Consider the following 18,813-nt stretch of genomic DNA (forward strand, 5'->3'; position numbering starts at 1 on the left):
AAATGGTCAAAAAGTCATGGAAGCCTTTTCGGCCGAACGAATTCTTTATTTTCTGACAATGAGAATATATCCCCGAAGTTTGGCTGGGTTGAATCAGAATCCAAAAGAATCTGAAAAAGACATGCAAGATTTTAACAGTTTCGAAGATATTCTTGAGCGAATGGTGAAGTCAACTTATGCATACGAGCCTGGATGGGGCTGGATTCGAAGAATTATAACTGATGATTTTTTGGCTGTTCCTTATCAGACAAAGAATTTATTGAAATCATTCAAATTTCGTTACAAAAAAACAACTATCGACAAAATAGTGTCCCAACGACCATTGTCTGTTACTGGCGCTATAATTTATTTCGATCGTCAGAATAATCAATTGTATACTTCACGCCATCAAATGGTACTGGATAGAATAGAAAACACCGAGTTTATCCTTCAAAATACACAGGAAGACGAGGACAATCCTCGATTCTTGCCAGTTCCGGTAACTCGGAAATTGTTTCAGTTAAAAGATGGTTACATTGAATTTTGGGAGAATCCCCAAACAAGAGCAAACGATCAATCATTCGACGAAGATGTTTGGTACCTTTCGACAGAAGCATATTCTGTTGAAATTTATATTTAGTTGCAGACTTTCGCCTTCAAAGTATAAAATAAAATTATCATTTACAATAAAAGTCTTACATCATTTGTATTATAATTTCGATTATTTGTGATCGATAGAAAAATAATTTCTCTAAATATGAAAGCTCTTGATTACCTCATTATTTCGCAAGTAGTTTATCTAATTAAACAAAATTTGAAGGATGAAATTCAAGGAACGTCAAAATTTTTATTTTCAAAATATTTCTGTCGAAAAAAGAAAGTTACATTCGATGCCGCATAACAGAAGTTTGTCTGGCAATAATGGACTTGGACATGCTCTGGCGAATACTTTGACTTTGGCGGTAGGAAAGCGGCCCCGTCAGATTCGCAGATTCGCGCAGCTCTTGACCAGCGGCGGTGCAGGCGAGAACGCGCAGGGCTTCGTTGTTGGTCGTCAACGGATCGTTCAGAATCTGCATTTCTTCCATGATTCGGCACAGTTTCTCGCGGATTCGAGTGTATTCCCTAAATTTGTTTTACATTTCCGACCCCTAATTCTAATCTTTACCGCAAGTTTCTTTCCAGAGCGTTGATAATCATGAGTACATCCTCGACTCTGTCAATATTCATGTTTCCGAGACCAGTTTTGAAAAGCGGCTTCTGCTTAAGTTTCTGGAAGGCTGGATGATTGGCCATAAAGATAAGGGATGCTTCGTCCCCGTCGTCCATTTGGTTGTTGTTTTCTTCCACCTGAGTGGGCTTCTTTTCTTCCTGATCGTCTGTATCTTTCTCTGAAAACGAGTTAGAGGGTGGCTTTGAAAAAAGAAGGAAACCTGAGTCTCGGATCGCGTCTTGCTCCAGCATCGCGTTGTCCAAGTTTGTCACGACCCGGGCGACGATCATTGAGTTCATGATGATGCCTAGGTGAGTTTTCAATAGATAATACCTATGGTTTAAAGGGCACTTACTGAAGAGAATGATGAGCAGAATGTTGACAAAGTACCAAAAGATGAAAATGAGCTCCCGGTCGCCGAGTTCCGTGTCTTTGCCGTAGTCGTAGAAGTCGAAGCCGCTCTGGAAGTTCATTCGCCACCCATCCATCGTCAAAAACACGAAAGCCGTCCAAATGCCGTCTTGAAAGGTCTTGAAGTGCTCCTGGACGTACTCGCTTTCGACGAACATCTCGCAGCCGAGAGTTACTTGTTTTGTGGCTCAGAAACAAAATATAACCGAGCTTTTTTATCGTCATGATAAGGACGCGTTTTTATGGCTGAAGGATTTCTGCTTCAATATAATCTGTAGACACTTTTTGTCAGGGCAAGTATTGAGTTTTTTTTCAAATATGAGTTCTGAATTGAGAAAAAAAGCAATTTCCAGCAATTATTCTGAAACGAAAGTTGATGGATTTGCGGCTATGAATGGCGGAAACGACGACGAAAATGCCAAAAATCGCTGTTCAAAAGAAAAATGGAGCTTCAGAATTGCAATTGTCGTTTTTCTGATTTTAGCAGCATTGACAATTATGAACTTTATCTTTCCTGAATGCCACTACCCGCAGCGAAAATGCAAAACAGCCAACGGAACTGTCTGGTTCACAAGTATTTTTGACATTTTTAAGCGAAAATTGATTATTTTCAAAAAGGTAAAACGCTGAAAACCCGCGAGGAGAGTATCGAGTACTGCGTAGAAGCTGGCTCCGAAATCGCGAATGTCTCAATCGCTCGAAAAATATTCGAAGAAGTCGGAGACCATTTTAGCGAGCAGAAGAAGTTTTGGATTTTCGGTACGTTTTCTACTTTTCTATCTTTTTCTCAATCTCATCTTTCAGATGATAGTTTTGTATTGAACGAAACAAGAGAAACCGATAATGAGTTTGCAAATGACAGCAGACTTTATTACGAAACCAGTCCGAGTATGGCTTACGATAGTCGGAAAAAGTGTATATCTTTTCTTAAATCTGACCAGGAATCGGTTCGATGTTTGATTTAACAGATTCAATTTTAAAAATAGTTATTTTGGGAAAAATTGACAATTGAATTTGAGAACTAAGGCCCAAAATAGCTGATTTTTCAAGCTGAAAACTGTAGATTAGCTTGCCCATTACGAGTGTACCCCCAGCCTCGAATACAATTATTTCATGATGTTGACATTGGACAAAGCTTGTCCAGAAAGAAGCCCAGTTCGGATGACCTCGATGGATTCACTAGCTTGGCGCGTCGGGGATGTGAACATTTTGAAATACATGAATGTCTCGGAAATCGAATTCAAATCTCTTCGAAATGTTAAGAAAAAAACATGAAAGGGCAAATCATTCTTTTTTAGGGAAGTTTCAGATTTTGGTGACGGTCGAAAAAAATTTTTTTCTTGTTTTGAGTCAATTATGAAAGAGTACTAAAAATGAAGCATTTTGGTATGTTTCTCGAGTTCTATCTCTTACGAATCTCGGAGATATGGCCTTCTGAAAGTTGAAAAACATGCTTTCTTATATTGGTGATTGTGACTCATCCACATTCTGAATCTTAAATTTCTCTGCGGATTCTGATTCAGCAGTGTCTGAACTAGCATGGATTTGAATTTCACTCGCCCACGATCATAATTATGGCGAGAAATCATCATTTTCCTAGAGCCCTTTTTCAGTAACGAAGAAGAGTGAAATCCGGGCAAAAATAGGAACGCGCAGCGACAAAACGGCCTCAAAATCAGGCGCGTAAAATAAAGCTCATCCCATTTTCCAGCCTGATTCCCATTTCTGAGGTCGTGCAGCTACAAAACGGCCTCGAAATCAAGCAGGAAAGAAATTTTCTCATCCCATTTTCTTCCCATTTGACTACAACTATGATGATCATAGAAATTGAACACTGTTAGCTTTTTTTAAGTTTACTGGATTTATGAAATACATTTCAGCGTAATTATACCTGGACCATCATAGAAATTTAAAATCAGCAGAAAAAAGCTTTAAACTTGACCCTTTCATGCTTCCGAAAATCACTTCCGCTTGCGATTCTAGAGCCGAAAATTGACGAAATTTATAAGAATGGCATGCTCGTGGGCTATCAAATTGAAGCTTAGAGCATTTTCAGTCATTTAAAAGAGGAACCGAGGCCAAGCGCGATTAAAAACTGCCTGTAAACGACCAGTAAAAATTGGTAAAAATGTCAAAAAAGCATGCTATTTCTCGAACTCCTGGTCAAGGAAAGTACAGTTGACAACTGTTTTTTTATGTTTCCGACAACTGGGGAGTCTATGTTCTCAGACCAGAGAAGTCGCAGAGAGTCCCCAAGGGTACCAAAATGTAGCTTAGGGTCTAATTTGTGGCGTAGGTACACTGAGCAAATGTCAATGTCACGTGATCTTTCACAAATGACGTCATCAACTCGGAAATACCCGATTTCGCCAATTTTAACCTCATTTTGGGAGTCGATGTTCTCAAAGTAAAATCATCGTACAGCTTCTCAAAGGGGCTCAAAAAAGAGCTGAAGGTCTACTCTGTGGCGTAGGGGGGTTAAGATAACCTCAGGATGTACTCATCCCTTTTTTACAGAGGGTCGAAAATGAGGTCGGAAACATAAAAAAAACAGTGTCAGTGCACTCTACAGGATCATTGATCTCGTCAATCAAAAGCCCAAAGAGCGATTCAAGATGCTCCTGATTTCCGTCCTCGCTGAATATTTGATCCTAACGAAAATTCCTCTCAATAATGAGAGAGCTGGCGAAAATTCTCAACTGAACGCTTCATAGAAGAGGATCGAAGAAGTATTTTCTCATTTGGAAGATCAGTTGAAAGAAAACCCAGAGCCGTTACTTGACCATATTGTCAATTGGCTCGCATCGGATAGCTACACTCAGCGGAACTGTGCGACGCTGTTTATTGTCCGGCTTAATAAAAAAGAAGCGATGGAAATTTCGGTCATGGATTGCTCCAAAGATCAACTGGTAGAGATCAGTTTGATCCTCAGTCATTTGCTCGTGCTGAATAACTCGAAATACGCGCAGAAAAACTTGATAAAGGCAATTTACGTCGAGTCTTATTTGTAAATGATCGTTGGCTATTTGTCGTTGTACTGGTCGAAACGCATTTGTTGTTATAGGAGCCGCTTTGGTCAGATTTGTTCAATACTAATCTTTTATAATATACAATAGTTATTTATTTCTTTTGATGACATAGTGGACATCGAGAATTCAGTTTTGATGACGATTTCTATTTAAATTTCTACAATTTATGCAAGACGAATATCGTTATTTTCTAATCGAACTTCTTCTCTTCTTTGCATTTCTTCAAGAATGTGGTCAATCTCGCTGTCCGTGAACTTGTCTTCTAGATCCTTGTTTATTGTTGATCGGAGAGTCTCCATGGATACAACCTATTGGAATTGATTATAAATTCACAAAAATTGCATTACCTCTATCGGTAAATTTTCTATGAAAAGATCATTTAAGGTTGAAACAAAATGTTCACGCCGGGCATCAGAAATTTTCGGTGTCGCTCGCAAAGGTTGCATGAGGATTGTTTCTTCCTGCATAAAATCAGGAGTGTGAACGGTGCTTGAAGTTGATTGTTCGGAAAACGTCGATTTTGATGGAATATTTCGCCTAATGGAATCAGCTTGACCGGATAGCCCTTAAATATAAGGTTTAATTGATTATATTTGATTTTTTTTCTTATTTTTTTCATATCAAGAATTTTCTTACGTTGACTTCGTCTTTTTGGTGCGAGATTTTCGACTGATCCGAACGGCATAGAAAAGTCTAGTTTTCGCTTGCGTTGTTTTGGAACTTCTGCATTTTCTTTATCATCAGACGATGTCAGCTTTAGCACCGGATGATCGATGAGTCTCAATTGGTCGGTCATGATTGATCGGATACTGTCCATCTCCACTGGCTTCGGATGCTGAGAGAGTTCTTGACGGCATATTTCGAGCAATAAGGGAGCGCAGAATTCACTTGACGATGGAATATTTTTAGCAAAGGAAATATCCCAATTCTCGTAATCTGTCAGGGGAGCATCTGACTCAATCAATGCAGCAATCCGGTGGCTTATAGTGATGAGTCTATGGCGCTCTCGTTGATCCATTCTATCCAGAGAAGTGTCAAGAATCTGGATCTCATACTGCTCGCTGCACACTCGAATAAGCGTGAGATGATGGAGTTGATTCGTCGATGTTGGTTTTGTAACAACGGGCACAAGGATCAATGATGTATCCTGATCCGTTCTTGATGAAAGGAAATCGTCGGCGAGGGCGGTGATATCTTGAACCATCGGTAGAATTATCACATCCTTATCGTTGTTTGAAGAATTAAGCTGATTGATAATTTTTGCGATGTCGGAATCACTTGTAAAGGTAAAAATCTATTTTTTGAGTGTTTTTTAGAAAATTTTGCTGAAAATGATTTTTACCATCCCTGTATCGGTAGCTCATGATGTGTTCATCTTTTGCCACATTTCTTAAGCTCATTGTCTGCTTTTTCTTGATTGTGACTTCGACTTGCTTTCCACTTTCAGCTGATTTCAGTGAGTATTGATGCCCAACCTGTTTCTTACAGTCGTGAATTCGTCCAGCTCGGCAAAACTCGCAGGTACAGACGTGTGATTTTACGTCGAAAACTCCGGACTCGAACTTGATCATACTAGCGGAAGATATCGACGGTATTCGCACTAGATCGTTACGTTTTGATGCGACGAGATCAGAAGGTATCTGGGCGAAGATTCTTCCCTTTTGCAAGCTTTCAATTTGATATACATTTTTCATATAAAAATTTTTTTTATGAAAATGAATAATGAAAAAAAAATTTTTTGAAAGCTTTCCTGAAATTCTTCTTTATCGTCGCGTTCATCATCTTTTTCACTCTCCCTCTCCTGGCAATATTTGATGGCATCCGGTATATTGCTCGCCAGATTGTAAAGCGTTGCCTTTCGCAGATAATTATTGACGGCGGTGTGCGCACCGTCCACGGATGATTTTCCGTGGACGGGCGTTTTGTAGACAAGACACGTTGGAATATCCACATCAGTGTCCCTGAGCTGGTTGATGATTTCGTAGCTCTTAAACTCGCTAAAAGGCTCATTTTTTGATAATCTTTAGAAGATACTTTAAGTAATAATCTTATTTAATGAATTCAAAATTCGAAAATTAAGAGCCTATCCTGGGTGCATTATCGGAAATGCGCATCAGCGAGTCAAATGTGAAGCCTCTCTGTCGCAACTCTTGCAGAATGATGCCTTCTGAGTATCTGACGTTTCGATTGCATTTGTGAGAAGCAAAGAAGTGAAAGTAGTATTTCATCGGCTTCCCATCAATGGTGAATTTGACGACGGAGGTGAGGACGTTTATATTTCCTTCCGAAGACAAAAACGCACTTTGAGTTTCAGTATTGGCTTTCAAGCGTGTTTTCGAAGCATAGTCCGACTCCACTTGAAGAACGCCAGCTGGGACAGGGCTATCGTCGAGAGTCTTCAGCTCTTGCTCGTTTTCATTCTTGTCAACCCAGTGCTCCAGGTAAGATCGAAATCGGGCTTGAACGTGTTCAAAAACTTCCTTGACGGTTATTTTTCCGCTGCCAACTTCAGTCTCACTGATGAAACTACAGCGAGGGTCACCCTTATCAACAGATTCGAATCGGGAGACTCCAATTTTCATCGAGCCGTACTCATTGATCAGTGGCGCCCAGTGATTTTCGATTTTTTCTTGTATCCATTTGTCTACTCCTGTGCAATCTTGATGAAGACAGTGCGAGCATCCAGTTGTTTTCTTCATATGTTGAAAACAGCTTCCGTTGCGATTACGGATGCAATCCACAATTGTTGTCGCATTCGGCCCAAGACGGCATGTCGATTCGTTCAGGATCACATCGATAGAAAGCGTCGCTAGTTCGGCACCAATAGCTCCGAGACGCTCGTTGGCGCGCGCTGTCTCGCCGATTCGGTTGATTGCATCGATGAAGTTGTTCAAGTTGGTGTGCTTTTAACGGGTTATGATGATAAAACGAAAATCAGAAAAGATGATTTTATGATCATGTTTGATTCAAATAAATTTAGGAGAGCAATGAATTCAATAATTAACCCTTTCCTTTAGACACGCACAGATTCGCCTGCTTCGATCGTGTTCTTCATAAATGTAGAATGGGCACATATCCTTGAAATGCTTGAAACTCAGATGTTCGTACTCAGGAAACGCTGCGAGGAATGAGAAATAGAGCGTTTTCAGCGGCTTTTCAAGCACCAATCGCGGAGACTCGAATTTCTCCAAACCACGCTTAGCAGTTTTTGTCAGGTGACAGTTCTTTTTGTAGAACGCGAAGATAGTATCATCCTTCACATTTTTCGTCGAGATTGTTACATATCCCCTTTTGCTCGGATCACAGAAAGAGTTGCTTTTCAAGAATTGGTCGAGGTTGATCAAAAGCTCCATCGAGACATTTCGCAATTGATCCTTGGAGCGATAGGCCTCATTTTTCGCGTTTTTCATCTTGAGAACTCTATCCTGTCTTCTTCCAAAGAATTTCGAAAGCCCGGAGAGGATTTTTTTGCTCGGTTTCGACGGCGTCAGGTTTTTGATGATCTGAGTTTTGACTGATTTCGGCAAGTTCGCAGTCGCAGTTTTAAAAGCTGACGCTTGCAACAGTTGTGCATTAAGACTCTCAACTTCAGATGAGGCGCAGTTTCCATCGATGAATTGATACAACAATCGATTTTTTTCGGCCGTCGTCAAAAGGCTTATAGCAGTTCGGACTTCTTCCTCAGCTTTTTTAATCAATGGTTCTCTGACGCTCGCTTTGAAGCCGCTTGAGGCATCAGAAGGGTACGATTGCGCCTTTGATTCCGCTTTGGATGAAGATTGTCCTTCTTGAGATCCTTGAGATTCTGCCGCTTGGTCGTCATTGCCGAGTGAACCTTGAGAGTGCGCCACTTGTGACGGAGGAGACATATCGCCTTGATTCATGCCAGAGTCGGTCGTTTCCAGCTGATCGACGTCATCTTGATTGACATCGATATGAGTTTCTTCGTGGAGTTCAAGATGCTCTCGTGGGACGCGAATCCAGCATTTTCGGCAAATCGAAAGTTGGCATTTCGAATGATGTTGATTTGATTGAAGTCCTGCTAGTTTATTCTTCAATTCGTAGCAGCATTTCCAATATTGCTATAAATTTATATTTAATCAAGCAAATATATACGCTTTTTTAAAGCTTTTAAAAAAGAAGCCGCACGCGGCTACAATGACGCGCTTTTTTAGGTTATGGAGGTACTCTAGCCAACTTGCGCCCTATTAACACTAAAACACCATATTTTGTGGAATCGGCAGAAAATTCTTAGAATTCCTTTTTCGGTCCGATTCTAGAGCCAATTGACGAAATTTAGGAGTAAGAGTAAAGTTGACCAATCAAATAGTTGCTCAGAAAATTTTGAGTCATCCTTTAATCAATATTTCAGAAGAAACAGTCCCAAACGTAGTCAATCGAGGGGTAAAATTATGAAAAAATCGCATAAATTGATGAAATTTTATTCAGTTTTAACCGGTTGGTTTGGCCGCGATCGGGGTCGATTCCTCCTTTAAATGATGGGAAATATTCTGAGGTCTCACTTCTACCCTAACTCCCAAATTTGGTCATTTTCTGGCTCTAGAATCGGATCGGAAATGGAATTTTCGAAAACTTAAAGGGTCAAAATTCTTAAAATTTCCTACTGATTCAAAAAAGGTATGGTGTTCTAGGATTTTTAAAGCGCTAGAAAACCTCAACAACTTTAAAAAAGCGCGTCTCTCGAGTCGGCATTTTTCAAAAACAACTTACGTTTGGGAACTTTTGGTGTCTCTGATCCATTTCTTTCACAATGACCTCGACTTCATGATCTCTCGAGCACGAAGATAAGTGGTTGTTGTAAGATTCAATCGATCCGAAAGTATCTTGGCATCCATGGCAAAGCTTCCCAGAGCACGAAGAGCGGTGTTTTTGGTAGATCTTGCTCGAATCACCGGCTCTTCCAACATAAACGTAGTCAGCACATCTGTCACACTGCTTGTATTTTAGGATTGGAAAGCCGATTTCGATCTCCCATAGTCCATTTATCCGACTTCCAAAGCGTGCAGTTCGCAATTCATGAAGGAGCGCTTTCTTGATGAATTGATGAATCTCTGTGACGGTAAAGACTTTTTGCTGTCTTTTGCAGATCATTTCCAGGGTCGTGCGCTGTCTGCCTTCATTCAATTGTTCGATTGAAAAAACAAGGTTTTTCAATTCGTCGAACTAAATCATATTTTTAAATTAGTAAGTAGAGATTTTTGACAAAGCTTTGTAAAAACCAAAAGCTTTCAGCCTTTGATTATCGAAACGAGCAAAAATAGCTGAATAGATAGGGCTTTAGAAGAAATTATATCGATGTTATTCCACCGAATATTATCCCCTTAAGTTTTCACTATATCTGAAAAAATGGCTTTCTTACCGATTGAATCTTATTTTCGACCAATGAGTTGAGCAAAGCAGCGTCTTTTGGAAATAAGAGCTGAAGCTCACGGCAATGTTGAGTTGCTTTGTGGCGTAGTTTGAGAGGAAACACCATCGAATCGCCGAGCTTCTTCTCCTTCATGAGCGCTTTTTGGTGAATTTTCTGGAGCCGATCAGGGAGTAAATGCGACAGAGCCTCTTCCGCCACATCATTTGGTGGAAAAGCATCGTCACTCGTGCTCGATGTTGTTAGACTGTCTCTAGGTAATGGCTCGGCTTCAAACAGCTCGCTGATGAAGTCACCACGCAAAAAGGATCCGATCGGGGAAAACTGGTCGAATTGAAGACCACTCTCGTCGACAAACGGTATTTCATACTGGACCGGATTTTCGGCTGAAAGGCAAAACTCAGGCTGAGTTGCCATCATAACGTCGAGATCGGCAGTCAAATTTTCTTGATAATATGAAGCGGCAGCGGCCTGTTCAGGAGGACTGAAAAAATATAAATTTTATAATGTTCTATCATCTTACATAGTCATGAATTGTATCTTTGATAGTTAAAGGTGTCACCTAAGCTTGGGGTTTCACGCGCATACTTTTGGATATGTATGGGGTCTCATGCGCATTCATGCTGTTTTTATAATTTGCGCGCATTTTATTCAGTAATTTATGTCATTTTTGATAGTTAAGGGTGTCACGCGCAGATCTGGAATAACATTGGGATGTAACGCGCATGTTTTGATTCAGTAAGGGGGCTTCACGCGCATTCATATTGTTTTCATAATTTGCACGCATCTTTAAAGTTTTTATCTAATTTTTGGTAGTTAAGGGTGTCGCGCGCATATCTTGAATAAGTTTTGGGAGTCACGCGCATGTTTTGATTGAGTAAGGGGGCTTCACGCGCATTCATGTAGTCTTCATTATTGGCGCGCATTTTATTCAGTAATTTATGTCATTTTTGATAGTTAAGGGTGTCACGCGCAGATCTGGAATAACATTGGGATGTAACGCGCATGTTTTGATTCAGTAAGGGGGCTTCACGCGCATTCATATTGTTTTCATAATTTGCACGCATCTTTTAAGTTTTTATCTAATTTTTGGTAGTTAAGGGTGTCGCGCGCATATCTTGAATATGTTCTGGGAGTCACGCGCATGTTTTGATTTAGTAAGGGAGCTTCACGCGCATTCATGTAGTCTTCATTATTGGCGCGCATTTCATTCAATTATTCATGTCATTTTTGATAGTTAAGGTTGTCACGCGCAGATCTGGAATAATATTGGGATGTAACGCGCATGTTTTGATTCCGTAGGGGGCTTCACGCGCATTCATATTGTTTTCATAATTTGCACGCATCTTTGAAGTTATTTATCTAATTTTTGGTAGTTAAGGGTGTCGCGCGCATATCTTGAATATGTTCTGGGAGTCACGCGCATGTTCTGATTTATGAAGGGGGCTTCACGCGCATTCATGTAGTTTTTCATTATTCGCGCGCATTTCATTCAATTATTCATGTCATTTTTGATAGTTAAGGTTGTCACGCGCAGATCTGGAATAATATTGGGATGTAACGCGCATGTTTTGATTCCGTAGGGGGCTTCACGCGCATTCATATTGTTTTCATAATTTGCACGCATCTTTGAAGTTATTTATCTAATTTTTGGTAGCTAAGGGTGTCGCGCGCATATCTTGAATAAGTTTTCGGAGTCACGCGCATGTTCTGATTTATGAAGGGGGCTTCACGCGCATTCATGTAGTTTTTCATTATTCGCGCGCATTTCATTCAATTATTCATGTCATTTTTGATAGTTAAGGAAGTCACGCGCAGATCTGGAATAACATTGGGATGCAACGCGCATGTTTTGATTCAGAAGGGGGCTTCACGCGCATTCATATTGTTTTCATAATTTGCACGCATCTTTGAAGTTATTTATCTAATTTTTGGTAGTTAAGGGTGTCGCGCGCATATCTTGAATAAGTTTTGGGAGTCACGCGCATGTTTTGATTTAGTAAGGGGGCTTCACGCGCATTCATGTTGTCTTCATTATTCGCGCGCATTTCATTCAATTATTCATGTCATTTTTGATCGTTAAGGTTGTCACGCGCAGATCTGGAATAACATTGGGAGTCACGCGCATGTTTTGATTCAGTAGGGGCCTCACGCGCTTTGATATAGTGTTTATAATTCACGCGCATTTTATTGAGTAAATTATCTCATTAATGATAAAAAAGGGATTCACGCGCATGCCTTGAATAAGTTTGGGTAGTCACGCGCATGTACTCAATCAGTATTGGGCCTAACGCGCTTTAAATAAGTTTTCATAGTACGCGCGCATTTTATCCAGTAATTTATCTTGTTTTTAAGTTAAAGGTGTCACGCGCATTTCTTGAATAAGTTTTGGTTGTCACGCGCATTTTTTCAATCAATATGGGGCCTTACGCGCATAGATATAGTGTTCATAATTCGTGCGCATATTATTTAGTTATTAATCTAATTGTTTATATTTGAGAGTGTCACGCGCATATCTTGAATGAGTTTGGGGTCTCACGCGCATGTATTGAATAAGTATGGGGCCTTACGCGCATTTTATAGTGCTCATAATTCGTGCGCATTTTATCTGTTTTTAATAAGTAAGGTTGTTGTTGAATCAGTAAGGGGTCTCACGCGCGATCACATCGTTTTCATAATTTGCGCGCAATTAATTTTTTTCTTTCATTGATTTGATATCTCGGGCCGATTCACAAAACTTACATGATGCGGGTTGAATCATCAAAGTCCCGAAGATGACTTTCCATTTGGTTGGCCGACGTCGTAGGAAAGACTGCAGCTGGTTGCAAACTTGTCACTGATGGTGTGCAGACAGACGTTGAAGTTGGAGTGGGTAGTCGGACAGCTGGTGGTACATAACGAGGCTGATGGTAAGAACGTGCCCACATTTGTCGTGGCGAATTGTATTCAATTCTGGATAGATCAGAATTAATACGCTGTGCATTATCAGCAACCAAATTCCATCTAAGCGTTTGAAGGCGCTGTTCACGGCATGAACAGCTTTCGGCATCGTCGGTAGTCTGGGAGAAATCCCGAAGCGTATAGAGCCTCATCTTCAAGCAGCAGAATTGTTGTAGTCAATGTCGCCAGTGTCGATAATGTTGAAGACTATAAAACCTTGAAAATAACGATAACATATTAAACGCAAGTTTTTTCAAGTGATCTCTTCCAATTTCAAAAATTTCGTCGACTTTTTTAATGAGGGGTTCGAGAAAACTTAGACATAGCAGAATCAGAAAAAAATGATGAAATATTTAGCAAGATCTGGGTTTTTGGCGACTATTAATGTCTTTAGAGATGTTTTTAGAGGTAATTCCCAATTTAAATTTATAGGAGCCCCCCATCAAGAATTGTGAAAAAGGGCTGTTAAGTGAAAGCTTCTCTTGGAAACTTTCAAAGGTAGACCCTTAATTTTAATTGCATCCTTAAGATCAAACCCTCGACTGCAATCGTTCCCCTTATGATTATCTTTCAATATCAAACTCAAGGTTATACAGGCCCTTAAAGGTAAGGTTACTAAGTGAAGATTTTTTTCGGGGTTTTAATGAGGGTAGAGCCTTAATTTTTTCTCAGGGTAAAGTTTAGGCCCTAAGCTACTTTCGAGAGTTTTTAGTCAATGAACTTAAGGAGGACAAACCCTTTAAAGATATATAAGGCGAAAATTCAGTAGGTAGCATTTGAAGTCAAAAATGAGCACTAGAAACTTTCGAGCGTCCGGAAAGGGATGAATACTCCAGCCTATCAGTGCGCGCCTAATTCCATATTGTAGAGCAGGTTCCATTGATGATTTAAAAAAAAAAACTTCGCGGGCCCGGAAATCGTCAAAAAACCTCTTATCTAGTTTTGTAGAGCTCGTCAAGACGAGTCGAATGATATATCAAAGTCAATTTCAGCTCGTAATCACATATCCTGCCTAGTTATCAGCGAAAAATTAAAAATTTAGTGTATTTTGTTGTCGCTCGTTCCTAATTTCTGGCCCATTTCCAGTCCCATTTCCATTGGAAAATGAAATATACTGATAAACTCGGCTGGGTAGATGATGACGGGCTGAAATTTTTTGGAACATTTTCCGGGGTCAAACGTTACCGCAGCTATTCTAGAACAAAAACGGCGGCGGTCAGAAAATTTTTGATAAGCCACCTTCTTATCACTTAGAATTTTCAGGACTTTGATATATCATTTGACTCGTCTCGACGAGCTCTACAAAACTAGGTTAGAAGTTTTGAGACGATTTCCGGGCCGGCGAAATTTTTTTTGAAATCAGCATTCTATCTAATCATTGCCCGAAGAAGCTCGAAAAATGAAGCAAAATTGAGTACTCATACCTTTCCGGGGCACGTAAACCCTAGTTATCCCCTTAATTATAATTAAAAAAGAAAAAACTAAGGACCTTTATCAAAAAAATGATGAAAATAACTAATTTTAGAAAGGTTTCTGACTGACAATCATTTTTTCTTTTGAAACTTACCTTTGAAGTCGTTCCGTTTTCTTTCTTGGTCGTCTTCCAGTTGAATCAGTTTTAGGAGCAACGTTCCAGTAGGAGCCAAGCGAATTGTCCGATTGCTTGATTTGAGCAAAGAGACTTTGTTGGTTAAGACTTTCGTTTGATGATTGTCTTTCTCTTCTTCAATTTTCAAAAAATTGAAAAAAATTTGATTTCCAGCTTTTTTTTCGTCTGTCTGCTCTTCTGAGAAAATTGAATTCAAAGCGAGCGAAATTTTCCGCTTAAACGGAACAGAACTCGGCAGGGTACGTCAGCTGACCTAGCTGATAAAATCAGCTGATTTTATGGAATTATAATTTCAAAAATCTGATTTCACACAAGACACAATTTTTCATGCCTTGGGTCCAACGTGGATGGATGAACATTCGCATGTCTAGCGATGATCTTACAAGAAACTACGAACTTAATGACTATACCGAGATTCTTTTCTCTAAAGATGTAACATCTGAGATGGTATGGAATCCACTGAAGGAAAGCCTCAATCAAGTTGAAGATCTGGGGGACTTCGCTCATCGATTGTTTTTCTGGTGGCAATTTCATGGATACCCGCGCCTTCCTTTGAACCGGTATCTATTGCTCAACTGACCTACACAGGTAACGCATCGAATTACCCGGAAATTGTTGCTGCTCAAATCTGCCCAGATAAATCTCGTGACAAAATATTCGATTTCATAAAACATAGTCGAGGAATCGAGGAAGAGTTTAGGCGCCGCAGTTCGATATAATTCCTATTTTAAATGACTGAAAATGCTCTAAGCTTCAATTTGATAGCCCACGAGCATGCCATTCTTATAAATTTCGTCAATTTTCGGCTCTAGAATCGCAACCGGAAGTGATTTTCGGAAGCATGTCAGTGTTCAATTTCTATGATCATCATAGTAGTAGTCAAATGGGAAGAAAATGGGATGAGAAAATTTCTTCCCTGCTTGATTTCGAGGCCGTTTTGTAGCTGCACGACCTCAGAAATGGGAATCAGGCTGGAAAATGGGATGAGCCTTATTTTACGCGCCTGATTTTGAGGCCGTTTTGTCGCTGCGCTTTCCTATTTTTGCCCGGATTTCTCTCTTCTTCGTTACTGAAAAAGGGCTCTAGGAAAATGATGATTTCTCGCCATAATTATGATCGTGAGCGAGTGAAATTCAAATCCAGGGTAGTTCGGACACTGCTGAATCAGAATCCGAGAAGAAATTTAAGATTCATAATGTGGATGAGTCACAATCACCAATATAAGAAAGCATGTTTTTAAACTTTCAGAAGGCCATATCTCCGAGATTCGTGAGAGATAGAACTCGAGAAACATACCAAAATGCTTCATTTTTAGTACTCTTTCATAATTGACTCAAAACAAGAAAAAAATTTTTTTCGACCGTCACCAAAATCTGAAACTTCCCTTAGCATTTGGTTGAAGACGCTGTTTTTTGTCCAGAAATCGAGTGCTGCGCCATGTCTTCGAATCAAGAAGTCAAAAAATTCGAGCCGAATGAAAAATTCTTTCCCCTGTGCTACTCTCCTTGAATAAAAGAAAATTCTGAGCCACTCACGAAAATGATAGCAAGGAAGAAAAACAGCAGCAGCAACATCGCAATTTCGCCAAGAGTCAGCTTCAAAGTCTCGTAAACGATCCAAAGACTCGGCCACCGGTTGCGCAGTTTTTTCAGCGAGCTGATTACTGAACAAAATTTTTATAAACAAAATCAAAAAAGGGGGGTCTTACATCTAATAGAACGAAGAATCGAGACGATTTGGCCGACTCCGCTCATGATTTCCGTGTTTGTTAGAATGAAGCTCGCGAGAATCATTGTTAAATCGACGATGTTCAGCGACGACTTGAAGAATGTTTCCGGCATTACAATGTACTTGAGCAGCATTTCCATCAAAAACAGGGCGAGAGTGACGTTTTGGACCAACTGGATGAGCACCATTCCTGCTTTTATGTTGTTGCCTTGGAGAAATTGCATATTTTTCTAAGAAAAACTATTGGATTTACCTTGGAGAAGAACGTCGACGTAAATCGAGAGAAAATTGAGAACGATTGAGATCATGGTTATTAGATTAAAGCTGACTGAATGGACGATTTCGGATAAAAATTGCCGGAACAGCTCGCGGTCGTCTTCTTGGTCAGATCGGACGATTTCTCTAGACAAAGAATTGATGTTTTGATCGCCAAGAGAACGATTTTTTACCTAAAGTCAGTGTAGACATTTCGAATGTCGTCGGCCTCGGCATCGCCATTGAGCGGAAACGAGAATATTCGCTTGACTTCTGGCGGCCCATCTGGCAGTCCCGCCGCTGCTTTATCCGCCTTGTCCTTTTTGTTGAAGAGCGCTTGGACCGTTCGCCCGCCGATTTGCCATTTTCCTTTGCTGCTTGATTTGGAGAAGTCGGACTCGCTCTCGGTGGCGATATTGAACTGAACTGACTCTTTTGAGTTTATCGAAGCTTCTACTTCTTTGTCGTTATCTTGCCTCTTTTTGAGAATATTCTTGAAAAAAATTTGAAAAAAAAAATAGTTAAATCTGGCTTACTTTTAACGATGGCTGCTTTGCAAGCTTTTTACTCATTTTTATGTCTCTTGAATCTGATCTGATTTCATAGAAAACATTTTCATGTTCCCAGCTGCTCTAGAAGATTCAGGCTCCGTGGAGAGAGATTGTTGCTCTTTTTGGAGCGTTCAAGTGAATCTGGGCTGGTCACTTTAATCAAGTTATTTTTAAATCTTGTCAAGGTACTGAACGCACCGTTTCTTTAGAACGATATCAAATAATAAATTTCTCCCGTAAACATGAATTCTTCTGCTTGTAGATTGCGGCGCTAACTGATTCTTTTTTCATCATTTCAAGCGAACGAAGAAAAGAGAAAACCAACAAATTTTTAAAGAAAAATTATTGCAGTAAAAATTGGGGAGATGATTTTCAGATTTTTTGTATCGGTAGTCACTGCGTCATCCATTTATCCAGGTAAGCATCCAGGTCAACCCTAATTTTTCTACGAACTAGAGTCAGAGAAAGTATTTTGCTATTGAACAAGACTTGTACTATTTCGTTTCAGCTCGACAACTCCCAATTTCCTCACAGAATTCTGGCAATGACTTCAGTCTCTACGTTGAATCACGTGACCAATGCCCCGATGAGGGTAAGTTCTACTGTGAAGATGAAGATTCTTCGAGGGTTTGTGGGGAATGGAACTGTCCAGATGGCGTTTCAGAATTTTCAAAATGCACGGTTTTTGCCAAAAACTTTCTCGAGGCGGAGACTCAAGAATATCACAGGAAAGGCTTCAATTTTGATTTTTCCAAATTAGACACAATAATCATCTCCGCTATCAAAAGTTATATTTATCAGCCTTAAATAGAACGTGCAATTGTCACACAAATGTTGGACCCTTTAATGTGTTTACCGGATGTAAGTGGACAACGGAAAAGAAAGAAGTTACATCGACAGAGTTGACAACAACAACATTAACAGCGATAAGAACAACATCAACGGCAGCATCAACAACAACTTCATCGACAAGAGTATCAACAACAACTTCAACATCAACGACATCGACAACGACAACTGCAACGACGACAACTACAACGACAACGACAAGGACGACGACAACTACGACATCGACAACGACAGCATCGAGATCAACTACGGCAACAGAAACATCAACGACAGAAACCCTCCCAGAGAGGTCAGGAGGAATGCTTTCCGATGTTGAGCTTCTTGGAAGCACCGAAAACCAGCTACCAATAGAATATGAAGAAGATGAGGAATATCTCGGAGAAAATGAAAGATATGAGCCGGTTTCAAGAAACTATCCCCGAGCGTATCCTTTAGCAAGTAGGACAAAATACCCCAGAGAGTATCCGAATGCAAATCAACATCTGATGAAAAAGGTTATCAGAGAAGGTAAAGATTTTATCTCAAGAAACAAAAAAACATTTCAGATGGAACATATGTTCATAGTTTCGAACTGATGCAGAAAATACAGAAAATGATGTTCGAAGAAGGCCTTTTTTCACTGTATTTTTGAAATTCTTAACTATTAGAAAATATTCTTTTTTATAATTTTATTTTCTTTTTCATTTTCTGTAAATTTAATTAACAGTAATTAATTAAATCACTAAGTAAAGCCTCTTGTTACAACTTTTGTGAGTTCATACTGTCATCGAAGCGATATTTTTGCCGGCAGATTTATTTGCTTGCGATTATGATAACCTGGATTAAATTGTTTGGTTGAGACTAAGATTCCTCAGTAGATT

At 39.8% G+C, this 18,813-nt stretch overlaps 3 protein-coding genes across 3 annotated transcripts; all 3 read right to left on the bottom strand.

Moving 5' to 3' along the window:
* Window positions 1-860: 860 nt before the first annotated feature.
* On the bottom strand, window positions 861-1,774 carry LOC145711783 (cation channel sperm-associated protein 4-like). Its single transcript, XM_081789472.1, has 4 exons — window positions 1,548-1,774; window positions 1,413-1,499; window positions 1,148-1,370; window positions 861-1,104 (listed from the first exon to the last, which is right to left on the bottom strand). Exons 1-4 carry the CDS (start codon window positions 1,759-1,761, stop codon window positions 861-863), a joined length of 768 nt encoding a protein of 255 aa, XP_081645598.1. The 5' UTR covers window positions 1,762-1,774.
* A 3,133-nt stretch (window positions 1,775-4,907) lies between these two features.
* LOC145711208 (uncharacterized) lies at window positions 4,908-5,950 on the bottom strand. Its single transcript, XM_081788940.1, has 2 exons — window positions 5,269-5,950; window positions 4,908-5,197 (listed from the first exon to the last, which is right to left on the bottom strand). The coding sequence occupies exons 1-2, from the start codon at window positions 5,834-5,836 to the stop codon at window positions 4,962-4,964; spliced, it is 804 nt and encodes a 267-aa protein (XP_081645066.1). The 5' UTR covers window positions 5,837-5,950; the 3' UTR covers window positions 4,908-4,961.
* Window positions 5,951-6,232: 282 nt separating this feature from the next.
* Window positions 6,233-17,125, bottom strand: LOC145711785 (uncharacterized). The gene is made up of 12 exons (XM_081789473.1): window positions 17,090-17,125; window positions 16,748-17,046; window positions 16,552-16,700; window positions 16,279-16,506; window positions 16,106-16,233; window positions 14,529-14,623; window positions 10,013-10,505; window positions 9,364-9,816; window positions 7,638-8,714; window positions 6,787-7,535; window positions 6,379-6,629; window positions 6,233-6,300 (listed from the first exon to the last, which is right to left on the bottom strand). The coding sequence occupies exons 1-12, from the start codon at window positions 17,123-17,125 to the stop codon at window positions 6,233-6,235; spliced, it is 4,026 nt and encodes a 1,341-aa protein (XP_081645599.1).
* Window positions 17,126-18,813: the final 1,688 nt, after the last annotated feature.

This window comes from Oikopleura dioica, chromosome 1, assembly GCF_907165135.1.
Source record: "Oikopleura dioica chromosome 1, OKI2018_I68_1.0, whole genome shotgun sequence".
NCBI classification, from domain to species: Eukaryota; Metazoa; Chordata; class Appendicularia; order Copelata; family Oikopleuridae; genus Oikopleura; species Oikopleura dioica.